Source organism: Copadichromis virginalis, linkage group LG16 (genome assembly GCF_057382275.1).
Source record: "Copadichromis virginalis isolate Kocher_CV1m ecotype Utaka linkage group LG16, C_Virginalis_male_GT1.1, whole genome shotgun sequence".
Taxonomy (NCBI): domain Eukaryota; kingdom Metazoa; phylum Chordata; class Actinopteri; order Cichliformes; family Cichlidae; genus Copadichromis; species Copadichromis virginalis.
This window is the reverse complement of record NC_140633.1, coordinates 20589732-20608573: the sequence shown is the minus strand read 5'-3', so window position 1 is coordinate 20608573 and position 18842 is coordinate 20589732. Positions and strand designations below refer to the sequence as shown.

At 41.5% G+C, this 18842-nt stretch overlaps 1 protein-coding gene across 2 annotated transcripts; it reads right to left on the bottom strand.

Annotated features, from left to right (window-relative positions):
• Positions 1–39: 39 nt before the first annotated feature.
• On the bottom strand, positions 40–18706 carry LOC146690666 (amyloid-beta A4 protein-like). 2 transcript variants are annotated; one of them, XM_085433703.1, is made up of 18 exons: positions 18514–18706; positions 12380–12547; positions 12164–12293; positions 11953–12065; positions 11506–11696; positions 11206–11426; positions 10857–11024; positions 8691–8824; positions 8194–8268; positions 7220–7378; positions 6896–7024; positions 6695–6794; positions 4936–5003; positions 4498–4636; positions 4344–4397; positions 2227–2318; positions 1991–2137; positions 40–1913 (listed from the first exon to the last, which is right to left on the bottom strand). In XM_085433703.1, the coding sequence occupies exons 1-18, from the start codon at positions 18571–18573 to the stop codon at positions 1812–1814; spliced, it is 2250 nt and encodes a 749-aa protein (XP_085289829.1). In that variant the 5' UTR covers positions 18574–18706; the 3' UTR covers positions 40–1811. The 2 variants fall into 2 exon arrangements, with proteins under 2 accessions (XP_085289829.1, XP_085289830.1); XM_085433704.1 differs by lacking the exon at positions 10857–11024 and having other exon boundaries at positions 18514–18704.
• Positions 18707–18842: the final 136 nt, after the last annotated feature.

The following is an 18842-nucleotide window of genomic DNA, read 5'->3' as shown; positions in this document are numbered from 1 at the left end:
TTCTCTTTTTAAGACTCACATTGACAGACACCCAAATGCTTCTATGTACATTCAAAATTTTATTGATGGTATAGTGAGTGTAGAAAGCTTTTTCTAAGCAAATTGTTCATTTAACTACACACAGAGAAAGGTCACTGAATCAATGAGCAGAGGGACAAAGAGTTTGTTTCATCACTAGGCTCCAAAGATACCCAGAGTGAGCATCAATACAAATTGAAACATTTGCCTGATTAAGAGCTTCAGTCAGTGTCTATCCACGTGTGGGTGCAATGTGCAGGCGATATGTGTTGTATTTCTCATAGAAATGCACAATATGTCACATTCATGGTTAATAATTTAGAGAGAGGGCCATGTTTCCTCCTAATAAGTTACAGATTCGACAGGAGCTGAAATATTGAGCACAGGACAAACAGAAGCGCTGTACACGTATACATTGGTGATGTAGAAAAATAGAATGTGACATTTGGTGGAGGAATGTGTCCAGAGAGGAGAAAATGTCTGATTTCCCCACGCCCAAACAGTCCTATTTATGAAATGCTCACATACGACGTCCCAAAGTGCCGCAATGTACAATATTGCTGACACAGCAAGAAGGAGAGGATAAACATGAGGGAAGGGGGGTTGGGAAAGAAATGACTGGAAGTGGGAATGGAAGTGAAGGAAGGTGTCGTCATCTGAATTATTTACAGCAAAGACAGTGGAATGATAGGCTTTCATAAAAACTTTCCATCTTAAAAGGTTTGAACCTCGAGCCTCTTTCTAAGAAAAATCCAAAGTGCAGCGACAGTTGGCATCAGAGACTGTAACAGCAATATTTGGTGGCAATAATCAAAACTCCCAAAAATGACAAGAGTGCATAGAACGCAAACAAGTAACACAATCATCTTCCTTTCGGATACTATTACACTTCATATATTACATACATAGAGCTTTTTTTTCTGCCCATGCAGCTAACACAACAGTGAAGCATGGAGATGAGCAATAAAGAGCCAAGATTCAGTTAAAGCAAGTCTGTGACGACAAAGCAGACCGGATTCTGAATACTCGTTTTTTTCTTCATGTCACAAAGAAGACGCCAGAAATGTACAATCCTTCTAAAATATCTAGGGAGAGGACCCCCCCCCCCCTTCCCCTCCTCGTCCTGAGGACCTTCACATACAGTATACTTTTAATCAGTCATCAATATTGCCATGCACTACATATACTTACAGCTAATCTCTGTCTTAATATATTACACGTTTAAAAAAAAAATGTTTTTCCTGCTTTTACATATTTTTGATTGTATATATTTATGTATTTTTTTCTTCATTTTTTTCTCATTTTTTGAAAAATAAACCTGAAACACTATTCGTGCGACGGGTCGCTCTGAGAGCTCTCGTCGGACCGGTTTGAGGAGCAGTGAGGGAGTAATTGGTAAATTACAAGTTTCGGCTGTGGGTGTCTTACTGCCGTGATGTCGTATAAACAGTCGACGAGGGGTTTTCCAGTACAAATGCTATGAGAACTCCAGGGGCTGACTGAAATGTGTAGGTGTAACAGGATACCTTTGACTAACCGGGCTGCTGGGTAATGCTTAGCTCTGTACAATCAAGGGATTTAAGGAGGCTTTGTTCCATATCAGTTTTCTTTGGCCCAAACCCCTGACAAAAATGTCTCCTTTCCTTACTTTCAAAGACACAAACCAGGCTATGCAGTCATCCTCGCACCCTTCACCTCCTGAACAGGGCGCTGAAGGTGCTGGGGCTGAGGGCAAAGGAGCTGAATGGAACAGAGCGCAGGCTGACACTGTGGGGGAAATGTTGTGCAGCTTTTTAGTTCTGCATCTGCTCGAAGAATTTGTAGGTGGGATTCTCGTAGCCGTTCTGCTGCATCTTGGCCAGGTGACGCTCCTCTGGCGTCACAGCTGCATCCACCTTTGGACAAGAGGATGAGGAGTTACTAACACGCGAACCGTGTTTGATCTATGAGCACAAACTGGTGAGCCTTTTACCTCGATCACGCCGTGGTGAATTGAAGTGTACTGTTTCTTCCTCAGCATCACCAAGGTAATGACAATGACTGTTGCTATGACCACCCCACCAACCATCAGCCCGATAATGGCGCCTTTATTGGATCCAGCGTCATTAGCGAAAAACACCTGACATTAAAGAAAATAATAATAGTAAGTCAGTCATAAATCCCTGAAGGAGATGATATTTGATGACTGGGTTTGCTGGGTTTTCCTACCAGTTTTTCATGATAAACTTCATATCCAGCACTCTGCCTCTCTTCAGTGTCCATCCGCACTTCTGGCATCTCCTCCGGCTTCAGGGCAGACACTGAAACCACAGAATCAATCACCCAAATTAATCCCAGAAATCGAGCACATGGATTTCTGCATCTCTCCTAAAACAGAGAGAAACAGAAAATCATTTGCACCCACAGCCATCGACCTTTTAATTCTCATCCAAATAGCAGATGAGCTATTTAAGACATATGAATTTCCCTCTGGGATTTAAAAAAAAAAAAAAAAAAGATTCTTATCCTTAGTCTTATAGGAAATGAAGCAGTAGAAAGACATTTAGAGGTGAAATAAAACCCCAAACTGTCTTTTAATACACAAACAGAGGGAGGAGGTGATTTCATTTGACACTGTGGATTCCTGTAAAGTCCTCAGAGTACGTGGGATTATTTGCCCCCGTATTAATCTATCAAGTAGTTGAACAATTTTTGGTAGATCAAAGGACACTTAAAAGAGTCTCATCGAAACCCAGGAGCCAACCACATCTCAAATGAATCTCGAAACTGGATATAGACCTGCCTTGTAAGTTTGAGATGTTTTTATTTGGCATAAGTGTCAACTGCTATTATCCAATTATAATCATTAAGATAAGATAGAACTTTATTAATCCCTCGGGTGGGTTCCTCTGGGAAATTCGACTTCCAAAAAGCACAGCAACGACCGAAGTTACAGTTACAGAATTGTTATTTATATATATATATATATATATATATATATATATATATATATATATATATATATATATATATATATATATATATATATATATATATATATACACACACACACATACATACATACATATAAATACAGAGACAAATATAAATAAAATATACAAAGGGGATAAATAGAATAAATAGGAATAAAAAAATAAAAATACAAGTGAATTGCACATTTCAAGTATTGAGTCTAAGAAATCCTTCACCAACAGCAACTGATAGAAAACTTGCGTGTGATTCAAATACAAATCATTTACAGGAAATGATTACAACAGCTTTGTGCAGATGTTGCAACACTTTGATATGGACATATGCACACCACTTATTAATGTAACATTGTAGAGTATTTCAATCACTTTACTGCCCAGTATCTTGTTTGTGTGTGTTTAGTGTTATGAGAACATGTGTGCAGTAAGACTGCAAAACCACAATCAGCACCACAGCATGTGAGTCACGGTCTACTCTGTCTCACCCTCTTTATGGGAAATATGAGTTACTACCATAATGTCAGGAGTACAGGGTACCACCTTTTTTTAAAATTTCTCAGATATTCTTCTCACCTCATGATCCCACCATCATTAGGTGTGAGTCTCCTGTCACACTGTGGTGCTCCGATTCTTGGTGATGATGTCGCTGCCGTTATGGAGCTCACTTAAGTTTATCTATGAGACACTTCTCTATCAAACACTAAATGGTTTTTTTCCCAAAAGGATCAAAAAGGCTACAACCTAATATTAAAGAAAGCCTGAAAGCTTTAGTGGAATTATAAAGACTCAGGAAACTGTAATAACTTATTGCTGTCTTTCAGCTCTCCAACTAACAGTTTAAAATCACTCATTTAAGGTTAGCTTTTCGCTCCTGATGCTTTTAGACGCCACTCTTCTTCCTCCTCTCATTTCCCTCATCCCTAAACCAATCGTGCCAGAACGCTTCCCCCTCCTTTAGCCTGGTTCTGCCAGAGGTCTCTTCATCATGTGTGTCCTCACAGGGGATTCTCTCTAATATATTAGGCTCTTTTTCATGTAGTATAAAGCACCTTATAATAACTGTTGTTGAACTGGTGCTTATTAAATAACAGGAATTGAGTGAAACTGAATATAGCCAGTGTTATATTATGTTCATACTCCCTGAGGTTTCTCTCTTCAGTCTCCTTCTCTCATCTGCTTAAGAGGAGCACAAGTTGCACCTGTGCTGCTGTTTCGACTGACTCTTAGCATGAGGTCTGGCAAGTGCAATGTTAGAAACGACCTGAATTTTGAAACCTGTCCTTAATATGCAGTAAATGTATACGAGTGAGGATGTAAGTATGTACTTGTGTTTCCGTTTGGACTTCACATACATACCAGGCCGTGTGGGGAGTCCTCTGTCTGGAATTGGACGAGCATCGACGGGTTCAACTACAGAAATACAGCGTGTAACAAAAATATTCAATATCAAACCACATTTTTTAAAAGTTAATAAAATTCAATTTATGTCACAAAATGTAGTGTGTGTTACCATGGTTCTCTGTGTTGGGCTGATTGAAGCTCTCAGGGTGAATGAACCCCAGCCCATCCAGGCCAGGGTCCATAGGAGCCGAGCTGTAGGCCTGATCAGGCATCAGAGCGTCGTTGCCATAACTCACCCTGCCATCCATCTGCAAACACAGAGGAATGTTAATCAGGATACGTGGCGTTTGGGTGGCTTTTTATTTATAACCCGATCAAATTATGATGTCTATGTGGAAAAGATCACTAATAAAACCTCATTTAAACAGGCGCAGTATCACAACATCATTTTCTTTGTTAATCGCTTTAATTACACTACTCCCATCACGTCAGTGGTTACAGTGACTTTGTTTTGTCATGTCAGTCTATGTGATTCCAATATTTATGCCAGAATGTCCACGTTCACAAAGAAGACTTTGCATTTGTGAGTTGGTGCAACTTGACTCACCCGACCATCGCTCTGCAGTGAAGAGACTTGCTGAAACAGCTCCGCCTGAACTCGCTGCATTATAATTGCTACAAAGAAAAGGAACAAAATGAGAATGAAGCAGATGGTTAAGTGATAACAAATCCGAGAAAGGAATGTGGCGGTTAGAGGGAAAAACAAATCAAGGCTACAGAATAGCCTAAAGTGGTGAAAGTAATCATGGCGGAATGAAACTGCATTATCAGTGTTTTAGTGTCCTGTAATCAGTGGACTTCAAACACATGTTAAAAGCATCGCTTTAATTCACACTACAGGGAGTTAAAGGGTACTGAATAAGTGTGGTTTGGATGGTTGTTGCATAACACAGATTGTATAATCTCAAGTTTTCTATTTAATCAGGACAACATAAGATCTCAGAATCTCTTTTTACATATGCTGCCCAAAGTAGCAGCACATACATAACAACAGTTAAGTACATGCAATTAGAAAATAAACATACATAAAAACAGAGAAACAACCAAAATTTATAAACTTTGTTGTCAATAAAAAATGAATACCTCAGTAAAAGTAACTGGATAATGCTGGAAACAAAGGTAATAATACTCAGGCGAAACATTTGCATCCGAGGAATTTAAAAATTGCCTTAAATTCATGAAGTTAGAGCAGTCCCTCAAGTTTTAGTTGATTCTCACTTATTTCAGGAGGAAATTCCAAATTCCGCATGACCCTTTGGGACAGGTAGAGGGAATGAATCTTGGGACCTTGGGGCCTAAAAGACAAGCTTCCCACACTTTTTTTGATGAACGCAATTACACTTGTTTTCTTAATAACGGCCAAAACTGGTCTGATTCGATATGTAGCCATCTGTAGTGGACTACAACGGTGAAACAGGGGAACTGCAAAAAACCCGATGAAAGATGCAACATTTATTATCTGACTTTTTCACTCTCTTTTATGAGCTGAGACTCTGTCCGTTGAATATTACTGTCACTGTGGCTGGACTTATGCTTTGCCCTACACTAATGTTGAAAGGCATATTCACATTTCTGCCATTGTCAAATACAGGCTTTTGCAGTTACATATAATCTGTAGGAGTTGGTACACACCTCATGCTGTAACTGGCATATCTACATGAGATCTCCTCTGCTTCACCTTTCTTGGTTAAAACGCAAATCAAAACTAAGCTATCAGTCTTTCGATGAACCATGCTCGCCTTTATTTCTTTTTAATATTACATTCTGTTCCAGCATGGTCCCTTTGACCCATGCCTGAACAGCATGCCTTAGGAACGAATTGAGAAAGACTTTCTCCCAGCAGGTAAACTGCCCCGTCAAACAAACCAAACAAACAAACAACATAAAATATAAGTGAAAAACTTTAGTCATCGGCTTTCACAACAATTAAACAAACATGCTATTATGGTAATGGTAAATGGCAAATGGCCTGTATTTATATAGCGCTGGAAGGTTTTTCCCATTCTGAAGGCAACAAAACAGCCATTTAATAGGACTGTCAAAATAATCCCTTTATGTCTGCTGAGCACTTGTACCTCTTGCTGAGTGAGCAATCGCGTTTAGCATGTGAATAAAACAACAAGAATACTTTCATAGATTTCGCAACCTATGACCTAATTTTAATACCAACTGCCTAAAACCAGTGAGGCGCTGGAAGCTACAAATGACATTTGGATGAATTCTCAGTAATAGATGTTTCGGGGATTTACTGTGATGAGTGTCCTCAACCTTTGACTTTTAAGAATAAGACATGAATAAACACATACCGACTTGGTTTTGGATCTCATTTGCCACACTTGGCACCTTGTAGAGCAGACCCAACGACTGATTCATCCTCTCATCAATGACACGAAGATGAGTCAACACCTGGAGATGAGAAAAAAAACCCACTTTGTGATTGTGTCTATTTTAAAAGCCGTAACTTATTTTTATGATGCTTAAAGACTTTGACTGTTTGATCCAGATACCTGAGGGCGGATCTGAGCAGCCTTCTTGGGATCGACTGTGCGGACATGCTCATAATGCTTCAGCGTGTGCTGCCTGTCCTTTTGCTCTGCGCGGATGTACTTTTTCAGCAGGCTCAAAACTTGACGGGGCTGGTGGTGGCACAGGGTTATGTAATAAGTGGAATTATAACACGTTGGATACGCTTCTTAAACATGTGCGCCTTGCTGATAAACAACCTCAAAAGACTCATTGATCGAAACTGTTTGGCACCAATTTAGAGTATTAAATCAATGTAGCGTTCCTGTTATTAGGATGTTGTTAGGTGTGTGGGGACGTGCACGTACCCGTGGAGGATTGGCCTGCAGGGCGCTTAGGTAATTTTCGAGAGCCCGGCGTCGGCGGCTGTTCAGCAGAGCTTCCACCCGGGCCATGTGGGTTTCCACCAGCTGCTGCCTCTCCCCCGCTGCCTCCTGCTCCAAAGCCTCCACCTTTATCTGGAAGTGCTGCAGATACAGTACTTTTTACACAGTCGGTATATGAACAAATACCCACACTGCATTACGGTAGAAACATGTGTTTGGAAAGAAGAGGTCTGTCTTATTTCCACCATTAAATACAATGATACACTTTCAACCTCAGGCCTGACAGATATATTGGCTAACAAGTATCACAGGCTGATATTGGCCATCATCATTTATTTATCTGAAATGTATTCTACAGGGTTAAAAATACTGACGACCTCCAATGCTACTCCTCAGCCTTCTTGAGTTATCACATTTACAAGATTTTCAGAAGACTTGACATGTGGACCTTGAGGTCAAGTATTTTAGTAGATGCACATATGGTATCAATTTTCAAATTTTACGTTGCCTCATTCTTGAATTGTCTTGTTCATAAACTTGGATGTCCATGCTGCTCGCCCAGCCACCCATCGGGATGACGACAGCACCCCATCGTCCTTTTACTGCTCAAGTGTAAGTTTAACCTCTCGCTGACCCTTTTCAGAATATCAGCTGACACATCGTCAATTACAATTATTAAATCTTATTTTTAGCTCCCCATCGCAAACTCCATGGACATTTAAATCCATTCAATTCATTAGGGTTAATTAAGATATAATAACTCACTTAACTGGCTTTAAATGTAATCTCCCTTATAAATGCACCCGTAACCAAGAAACTCTAAATTCTATTTCTCTTCAACTTTTGCCAAATTTGTCCTGGATAATATAAATCTCAGTTATGTAATGTATATGTATGTAATGTAACTCTTTTTGGCAATTAGACATTTACAGCAGACACTGTGGCCTGATTCCTACCTGGATGACTGCTTTCTTGTCTGCACGAGGCAGATTCTTGGCCTGCCTCTCAGCCTCCTCCCACTCCTTCATAACCTGAAGTGTCAGATTGAAAGAAAAAGCAAGACGTTTAAGCTTCTGTCATGGTCTACATCAGCGGTCCCCAACCCCCGGGCCTCGGACCGGTCCGTGAGTCATTTGGTACCGGGCCGCGAGAGTTGAGGCTCAGGTGTGAAATGTATGGTTTTCAGGGTTTTAATCGGTTTTCAGCGTTATTTTGTTATCGTTTTTATCGTTAACTCGGTTTTCCTGGGTCTTTTTACGTGTGTCATCTTTTTTTTGTTTTTCGGTACCGGTACTAGTTTTATTTTGTTGTATTTATCCGCGACACCTTAAAGGCCGGTCCGTGAAAATATTGTCGGGCATAAACCGGTCCGTGGCGCGAAAAAGGTTGGAGACCGCTGGTCTACATCACATTGAGAGGAATGCTTACGATAAGAAAACACACAAACACACACCTGGGACATCTTTTCACGGTGTTTGGCTTCCAGGCTTTCTTTGGCCTTCTGGAAGTCTGTGTGTTCGCTGTCGTCACCGGGTGATTCCAGGTAGCGATCCACAGCGTCTGGAGGACTGGGGGCCATTGTTGGTACTGGATGAGAGTACGGGGAGATGGGAATTAAACACAGAGCAGTTGAAAGCAAACTGAGGTGCAGAACAGAGATAGACAGATGTTTAAATGCAGGAAAAACACTGAAATCGGTCAGCTGGAAACCCACAATGCATTCAGTTATAAACAATTCCACTTGTTTGATGAAAGGGTGGGTTAGGGACTTGAGAGATTAGGTACACACAGAAAATTAATGGAAATTCTATGTAAATATTTACATAAGAGATAAGCAGGATTTCAGGGGACAGAAAGTGAAGTGTTTCCCACAGTTTTGTGTGTCTGTTGAATGTGGGACCATGGAGATAAGGACTGCTCAGTCAGGATGAGGGCCGACTGTATCGCTGATGATTTCGCCGTGAGGAAACGGAAACCAGCTTAAAACTTAAAAGAGTGCATTCCCTTTTTCCACACACACCACCAACACACATCTGGTTAAGACACACCGATGGAATCTTCACTACTACAGAGCTGCAGGCACAATTTTTTTTTTCTTTTACAAACACACACTGCAGTGTGAAGCATGCAGACACACACGGGTATAGAAACGCATGCAGACACAAGGTGGCATTCACCGTTGGGTCTTCACACTGTTATGACGGCGGTGCGGGTTAGAAATGATTCAATGAGTGATTAAATGGTTTGGAGGTGAACGACTGTGTCATGGCCACTCTGCACCATGGAAACTCTCCCGTTGGCCAGTAGGATTTAAAAAACTAAACTAAACAAAAAAAAACAAGCAAAAAAAACAAAAACAAAACACTGCTGGCACTGAGTCACGCACTAATAAAACTGCAGTTTATCTTCATTTAATCCCTCGTTTATCATTCTAATTAAGCAGAATTAACCCTGTTTTAGTGATTTGCTTAAACCCACAGTGTCCAGAGGTTTCAGGGAGTAATCAGCCTTTTTAAATAATGAAATTTATTTTTTTCATATTTCATATGTGGGTTTGACTTATAAGGGAGTTCTCATAAAGAGGTATCTGAATTGCAAAGAAGCAGTGAAATCACAGATCTGTGAAGCCTGCTGACACGTTAACAATATTACTTATATAATGTTAAAGTCACTTTTCAATGCAAATTAGTTTGATTTGTAGGATTTCACACATTAAAACTAACTAGGAAAATAGGATTTCCAAAAAAAAAAAAAAAAAAAAAAAAAAAAATCTACATGCCACGTTATCTGTTGTTAACGCCAGCAAGGATGTATTTCAACATCGAGCTACCACAGGTGAGTACACTATTGTGCAAGCTACACCTGTTAAGAACACAAAAGAATGTTATTGAAAATTATGTAAACATTTGAGCTGCACTCTTAGCCAAAAACCCCACATGTGTTTGTTTAACGCTGTGTTTGAACCTCGTGTGCTACAGTGAAATCTATAACAAAGGCAGCAGCTAAACTCTCTCGAGGCAGGCGTTGCCGATTTGCAACTAACATTCTGATTACCGCACATACATATTTTATGAGTTTTTTTTACTCAGAAGTACCACTGCAGGACTTGGTTGTGCATTAGCAACAAAAGGTTTAATTTGAGCCTGAGAGGGTTAATGTTAGAGTTAGGGGGGGGGTTTCTCTTTTTACCTAAAAAACAAAATGAGCAATATTCCCCAGAGTGTCAGCAGTTATTTGGTACACTGTATGTGTGCCAGATTTTCACTTTTGACTTTTGAAAGACTTTTTTTTCTCCGGTAGAACTAACAATGATTTGGTCCTTTTGAACTAGGTTTGCTCACAGCCTTGTAATGTTGTGGCCCTCTTTTTTCTTCTTCTTGTGTCTACTTTTGCTTTCCAATTCAAAAATACAGTTTCTATCTTGATGGAAAAAATGATGAAATGAATGAAACTACAGCCAGTTGTCAGTGCTCTGAAAGGTTAACAGGCCTCAGACGGTAAGGTCAGTGAGAGACAGAAAGAACGAGCAAGCCAGAGAAACAGTCTGCAGCAGCCTGAGGACAGGAATCAGGCTCCTGATGTGGACACTTCAGGTTGTAGCTTCAGTCCCGGGACTTACACGAGCTGCTGCAGACAGCGAGGCAGTACTCCTCCGACTCAAAGTTATTCCTGTTGCCCCCACAGCCCCCAAACAAGAAGGGGGCGCAGCGGCCCGTCTCAGGCATGAAGTACCAACGCTCCAGCATGGCGTGACATGGGCCTGACTCAGCACGAGCCCAACAAACCGCTGAGACATGTACACATAGGCAAATTAAACATGAATGCAAAAGGTGAGGTTTGGAATTTTATGGGAGACAGAAGTAACTCAACATAGCGACACATGATGGAAATCAAACCATGAACAAAAAACAAACAAACAAAAAAACTTAAGGAGAGTGAGAAGAGGGCAGAACTGCTTCATTTCTCACCTCTAACGACCTCTTCAACTGACTCAGTGGTGGTGGTTGTCGTTGTTGTCATGGCGATGTTAGCGTTGGGCTCATCGCCATCTCGGTCATCCGTCATATCGACTTCCTCGTCATCTTCTTCTCCATCCCCGTTGTCATCCCTTTCAAACGTTTCCACCTCTTCTTCCACATCCTCGTCATCCTCCCTGGCGGCCAGCTGTATGTCCGTTGGGCGGGTCATGCTGCGGTCAGAACGGGTGGTTCAGCCTTTGTATCAACAGGCGTGCACAGAAACGAGTCAAAGTCCACCTGTGATCGTACCTGTTATCAGAGTATTCGCTCTCAGCTCCGCCCCACCACACATCGGATTCCTCCCCCTGAAGCTGTGCGCTGTCTGACTCCCGTTCAGCCCAGGCCGGGCAGCACACAAACTCCACCCCTCGAAAACGGTCTATACCACATGGCAGCAGCATCCCGTAGTCGTGGAGATTCATGGAGCGGTCTCCGCAGTACTAATTTTAACAGCACACAGCATCCAAAATCAAACACCATAATGTTCAATCGGTTTAATCCTTATGAGAGCTAATTGCGGCAAACCCAGAAACCTGAACTATGGCTTACTGAATATAAACAGCACAGAAAAGGACAAGAATAACTCAGAAGAAAGTGCCAGGGAAGGCTGACAGCACTGAGTCATACAGTGGCGCTACCACAGAAACAGAAGGACAATGAGGGAAGCAAACAGACACAAAAAGCCACCCTCCTCACCTCTTTGGCTACAGTGTGCCAGTACAGGTGGCTCTCGCATTGATCCATACGCTCCTGGTGCAGAAACTTACACTTGTCGGGAACGAGCAGGGCGTCACTCACAAACTCTCCTACTGCAACAGAAATACACCTTTTTGCATGTATTGTACACTTTTAAAGATGCAACCATGCATAAACACACTCAGTAACAAAGGGACTAAAAAAAGCTCACCCAGACAGCGGTGTGGCACCACAATATGTGCATGACTGCGGCATTGCCTGCGGTCCTTCTTGCACCAGTTGGAGATACTGACAGGCTGGTTGGCCTCCACAACATTTGTAATCTGCAGCTCTGGGTACACCTGTGCAAACATGGGAGATTTGAATGTTATTGCTGCAATACTTCATACCTCTCTCTCTGCAGTGCTGTTTTACTCGGTTGAAATACCTCCTGGCAGTACTGCAGGATGCCCTCCTTGGTGCCAATGCAGCTCTTGGTACCAGAAGGGTCGGACTCCCATTTGCCGCTCTGCACATTGATGTGCATGTTGAGCTTCCCGCAGAACATGGCCACCTGGGGCTCGGTTAGCAAACCCACCAAGTCATCATCTGGCACCTGGACAGAGAAAAAGTATAAAACAGAACAATAACGAAAACTACCAAACTCCCTAAAGTATAGCTTATCCATAAATATCTCATCATGCAGCTTATACTGTATGTACCAAGTTCCTCTGAAGTCATTCTACTGCATACTTCAAATATAAAGTAGTGAGATTAGTAAGTCATAAAGATGAATGCTTTTAAATTCCTCAACAATACTACTGCCATAGAACAGCACATTTTTTGTTTTCTTAATCTGTCTGTCAAGTCTGGCTTTACTCCATTAGTTAAAGTACAATGGGAGTGTTCAGAAGGGAAAATAAAAGTAATCTACAAGGTATTAAATTCTAGCTACGGAAAAACCCCCATAAGGTATAAATAATGTCTTTCCATAGAACCGGGTTTGGCAGTCGATTTCATAGGACACTGCTATCAGCATATTTTTCCATCCTTTTTGTTTGGGACACAATTGGTGGAAGTCTCTATGTGTTTTCGTCTTTGTGAGGCCTTGATTTTCTGGCAGATAACACAAAAAAGCTGATGGTGCACACTGACAAAACGCTAGCCTCTGAGCCAAATGACTAATTCTGACATTATGATGCGTTTGCCTGTGAATAACAGCACATAATTAGACTCCTGTGAATATGCATGTCATAACCCATTGTTTCTAGTAGCTGTTCTGCCTGGTCTGCATTATGTTACCCAATTACTCACTTATTTATATTTCTAATTACATCTTCTTGGGGCATATCAACTGAGGATGTGTGTGGTTTAATATCTGCTGAAGGGCACATCATTCCACTCATAGCTATTCACCCCATATACTAGGTGGGTGTCTCGCTCCAAATATCTGTAGCATCAATACTAACGCTGGTACTAGTATTGGATCGATACGAGCGCAATAGGATCGATACTTTGTTTCTACCCTCCGAGTTCAGTATACAGCCCACTGAATTGTGTTAAAAAAATATTTTCTTTTGGAAATGTAAGAATAAAGCTCAAATATTAATTTTAAAAAATGTCTGAAACTTTTTGTGTTGACTGTCACATTTACTTTATTCCAGCTTATAGCACGTTTAAACAACAGAAGTTCACCCAAAGCACTTCAGAGAGGGGCAGATGTGCATTCCAGGTCTCACCCCAAAAAAGCAGTCTCAAACTACATGAAAAGCTGAAAGCTGTGAAAATCATGATTTAGTGGTCATCAAAATGTGTTCAAAAACCTTCTTGTGTCCTCTGTAGTTAAACCTAGTTTTTACCAACTAGGTCTAATCTCTAAAGCCAAGCCATACTTACCACATGAGGATCTTGAAAAACATATTCATGCCTTTGTCACATCTAGATTAGACTACTGCAACTCCCTATACACTGGTCTCCAATCTGCCCTTCTACATAGACTGCAACTTTCTCAAAATGCTGCGGCACGCCTCTTAAATGGAACTGGTAGGTTTGAGTCTATTACCCCAATTCTCTTTGACCTACAATGGCTTCCCATTAAATATCGCATTGATTTTAAAATCTTATTGCTTACTTTTAAAATCATAAAAAATATTGCACCTAGCTACCTTACTGATCTTCTCAGCCTCTATATTCCCAGGAGAGCACTGAGATCAACAGGCTTATTGCTCTTGGTGCAACCTAGGTCACAGCTAAAGACCAGAGGTGACCGTGCTTTCGCTCCAGTTGCACCTAACATCTGGAACAATCTCCCACAAGCTATTTGCATGTCTGATTCGATCCAGACTTTTAAATCTCAATTGAAAACGTATCTATTTGGTTTAGCCTTCCTGGCTATCTAGAGTACGCTTCTTGTAAGTATACTCTCATGGAACCCCTTTTCTTCTGTTTTGTTGAACAATGTTTTGTATTGATTTTACCTTTGAAGTTTTATTTTGATATCTGCTTACCTTGTATGCTTAATTAATCAATGCTTTCTACCTGCTAGCTTATTTGCATTTGTATTTTGCTACTACCGGTACTTTTACTGGATTTTGTGAAGCACTTTGGTGTACCTCTGATTTTAAATTTGCTATACACATAAAACTGTATTGCATTGTACAATTTGCAGATTGATGATGCTTTAGATCATAAAGCAACCTCTTCTCGGTGAGAAGCCGGGGCTTGGGAGAGCCCGATTGTCCTGCGGAGACGTTTCCCATAAGGCTGGCCAACATGATAGACAATGGGCAGGGCTGTGAGTACTCAGACTGTGTTTACTGAACGCAACATGGATAAGATCTTGGAGAAGCTCATGGCTCTGCAATATGGATAAGATCTTGAGGTGACACTGCATCGGGAATTGAGAGACCTGGTGGCCAGTGATGGACATTAGACCAACTGCAAAATTGGATGCAGTTTGTTCGCACTGACCAAAACAACTACCATCTCACCTCATTCTGCCCCCTGGCACCAGCTGGATGCTCAAGGCAAAAGCTGATAGGAATAACAAAATTCTCCCTTAGATGACAAAACTGTTTTTGTGACTTTCTCCCACCTCCTTCAAGGCCACCCGTGTTGACCAAAGATTGTGGACTTTTGCCTAATCGAGTAAAGGGAGACTTTCTCTCGGCTGAACACGGAGAAAACACACACACACGCATATGGGCTCAAATTGTGGTCATAAATATTTTGTACTTTTAAATCAGGATTTGTATATGTAAAAAGAATTTGTGCGTGCGTAAAAAAGATTTGTTTCAAGTTACAAGTACGAATTTTGACCCTATTTTTCTTCCTTTCATCTGGTTGGTCAATGTCATGTCAATCACAAATTTAACTATCCAATCAGAGAATAGATGGGTTTGTCTGTCAGAGGGGCACTTTTTTGAACTGCAGGTCCTTGAAGGGTAATACAGTTGGAAGCTAGAGGATCTCTATGTAAATATCCGATAGAAGCTAGGTCCCCTAACTTTCAGTAGCTGTTGAAAGGATCAAGTTGTGGTATATCAGTGGTTAGAAATACCATTATTACTTTAGGATGAGTTTAACACAAAGTCAGGGCTGACCCGGCTGCTGAGCTCTGTGGGTTTTTGCAGCAGCTCTACCTGTACTAGATGCACCTGCTCCTTGTCGTTTCTATCTCTGACTCTGACGCTGTTGAAAAGGCTCTGGAGGTCCCTGTATTAAGCACATAAACCTGTGACACAAAACTCGGACCACCACAGACTGTTTTCCTTCGTGGTGATGAAGGAAAACGCTGTGCTGCACTGCTGGCATGTAAAAGGGCATTTATTCCCTTCAAGGACCTGAAGCTCCATAAAGCACCCCTCCAATAGCCAAACCCATCTGTTCTCTGATTGGATAGTTAAATTTGTGATTGACATGACATTGGACAAACAGAAGAAAAATAGGGTCAAAATTCATACTTGTAACTTGCAACTTGAATGCAGTTTCACACATATTTTTTTGGCTAAGCCCACACACAAATCTTTTTTTACGCACACACAAATTCTTTTTACACATACAAATCCTGATTTACAAGTACAAAATATTTCTAACCACAATTTGAGCCCATACACGCACACGTACGCATGTACACTGACACAGACCCACCCCCCGCTTCCCGCCCCCTCCCTTCTCAAACTGATTTCCTGTTGGAGCTCAGTCTGGGGGGAGTTCTCCTCCTTCTGGGTCGCTGCTCGTGTGGTCGACCGGTGTTGTGCCAAAAAGTGATTGTCTGCCAAAAACTGATTTCCAATGTTTCTGTGTATTTTTTATGTGTAATATCTTTACATATGTTCGTAAATAGACTTCGGTGAACAGGGTTTACAAAGGGGTTATATAGAGAATTAAAACAATATCTGTTTTTCAAGTATCTTTACAACTCTCTGCTATTGTACTTACATTATAACCAATCCGGTCCTTTATCCCCACTTAAAATATTTTTACAGAAATATTGTAATATTTGCTGCCATTTCTGCTGTCCTCTTGGCCAACTTACTCTTACAAAAGACATTTTTAATGTTAATGAGATTTTTTTTAACTGTTTAAATAAAGGTTATATAAAAGTCACTGCCAAAAACTGATTGCGGCTTCTACCTTGTTACACGAATGTTGTTTGTGGCTCAAGATGACTTTATGTCATCCATGAGGGATGCATTTGACATATGTTTCACATATTATAGCCCAACAAGTTACTTATAGCAGTTTAAATACGAGCAATCAGTTTTTGGCAAATACCGGAAATCAGTTTTTGGCAGACAATCACTTTTTGGCACAACACCGGCCAGTCAGCTGAACAGTTTTGCGTTCTTAAACGTCATGCTGCTCTGTTGTATCTTAATTGCCCCTTGGGGATAAATAAAGTCTCTCTGACTCTGATAAATCATGACACACTGCCTTCCCTGGTTAAAAGTATAGGCAACACTGGCCCTTGATTTACTTGGTATCACATTGATATCAAATTTGCGTTATCACAGCACTACCATATACTCCATTACTTATTTATGTCTTTCAAAGTGACGCTGCCTGTTTTCATATTTAAGCCTCAACCAGTTTTTCATAAAGCCGCATGTTACTAGTAAACCAATCCAAGATTACCCTAAAATAACTTAATGTATTTTGGTGCTGCAGGGCTTGTATATCATTTTCACATTACGACAAAACAAAACAAAACAAACAATAAAACAAAAATAGAGAAAGCGAAATCACTACAGCATAATAGGCTTGTGTGTGCTGGGGTAAACTAAACTGGCAAGAGAGTAAAACAATCCTCGGTATGCTTACCGTGACAAACCTCGTGGAAAATTATAATCTCTATATCGCCGGAGGCTTGGTGCGTAAAAGGCAGCACAATGCTGATTTCAACGTTACAAAACAAATGCAGCTCAAATGTCACGACAGACACGGGTATGGTGTCGATAGTGTGTACCGCATAATTTTGCTGTGGAGACATTTTCACTGCACCACACACAGGGGCTGGTGAGCCTGCAGCGTGAAAAACAACCCCTTCGCCGTGAATGTAACGTGACAATGAGGAAAAATGCACTAATTGATTTACAGGTGCCCATTCATCCTTTTTTCCAGCTGTCCTGGGCAACATATTCCTCTGTGGTCCATCAGAGGAACACCAAGCTGCAGGCGCCATCTTGCTTGTGTGAAACTAATAAGGCTGCATCCTTTTTCCATTCTCCTCAGCAGTTTCACCGCCCCGCAGCTCCGCTGGACCAGGCGGCCCAGCGCGATATTATCTACGCTATATAAAAATAAATAAATAAATAAAAGGCTGGTGTCACCGGACACAGCTGGGTTATTTACACACAACCCTTCTTGTTTTTCTAGAATGGTACTGGGTTTAAATCCGTCCAGGTATTTAACAGTGGACTTGACATTTACAGCTGTGTTGTCATTTTCTAGAAAAAAGCTAGCCACCGTTAGCTCCCTACACCCTTCTCGGTGCTATAACCCGGCGAAAGGCGTAGCGGTTAAACTGTTAATACTTCTCTTAACGTAAAAATCAAACATTAATGAGTAGTAGAAGAATGAAAAAAAAAAACACTCCGTGATTAATAACATCCGACATGACAGGGCCAAGATACCAACCACTGACATCTAACGGTAGGCCGCGGTAGCATTGCTGACATTCCTGGTTTGGTGGTTTATTTTGCGCAGCGACTCTGTGTGTGTACACTGCAGGTCTGCGATTAAGGTGGATTCACAGGGCATATTTTCACCTCTGTTAAAAACAGAGGACATCCATTTATAGGATTAAAGGCTGCGTGGGCCGCTCACAAGCCCTTACATCGCGTTATCTTTGGCAGCAGCACCTTCTAATAGCTCTTATGTCATCCATTAGCAGCCACGCCGTGTTGTTATGACTCCATCTAATCTGCATATGTTATTTTTTAATAGTCGTTATGAAGATTAAACACGGTGTGTGTATGGAGAGGGGGTGTCGGGGTTAGTGTTTGACAGCTACGGTGGCATAAGAGTCTGGCCCAGGTAACGGTTAGCCGCCACAGGCTGCGGTTTCTCCGCTAAACTCACCTCGGATGAAAGCGTCAAGGTCGCCGCGAGTAACAGCAGAAACGCCGCGTGCTCCCCCATACCGTCCTCCCGGTGTCCAGCAGCGCCGTTATGTTCACGATTTGTCCGTTTGCACAAAGAGAAATGTCGGAATATGCGTCGACGCAGTCCTGATCCTGCTGATCCAGCTCCCGGTGACGGCGCGAGGCTGGAGGATGTGTTTGGATTGGTGGGAGCGGGCGGAGGGAGCGCGTGTGTGTGTGCGCACGCGCTTACATGCCATTGAGAACCTTTACAATAACAACTACAACATCACCCATTTCAAATAAGATTGTGTTGCATACATTTAT

What these genes read in the sequence shown, in the direction of transcription:
- LOC146690666 (XM_085433703.1), bottom strand. Translation starts at nt 18,573, where the DNA reads ATGGGGGAGCACGCGGCGTTTCTGCTGTTACTCGCGGCGACCTTGACG. An exon ending in CCTTGACGCTTTCATCCGAG is followed by an intron (nt 12,548 to 18,513) that starts GTGAGTTTAGCG and finishes TTCTCTGTCCAG; the next exon opens with GTGCCAGATGATGACTTGGT. An exon ending in AAGTTTATCATGAAAAACTG is followed by an intron (nt 2,138 to 2,226) that starts GTAGGAAAACCC and finishes CTTTAATGTCAG; the next exon opens with GTGTTTTTCGCTAATGACGC.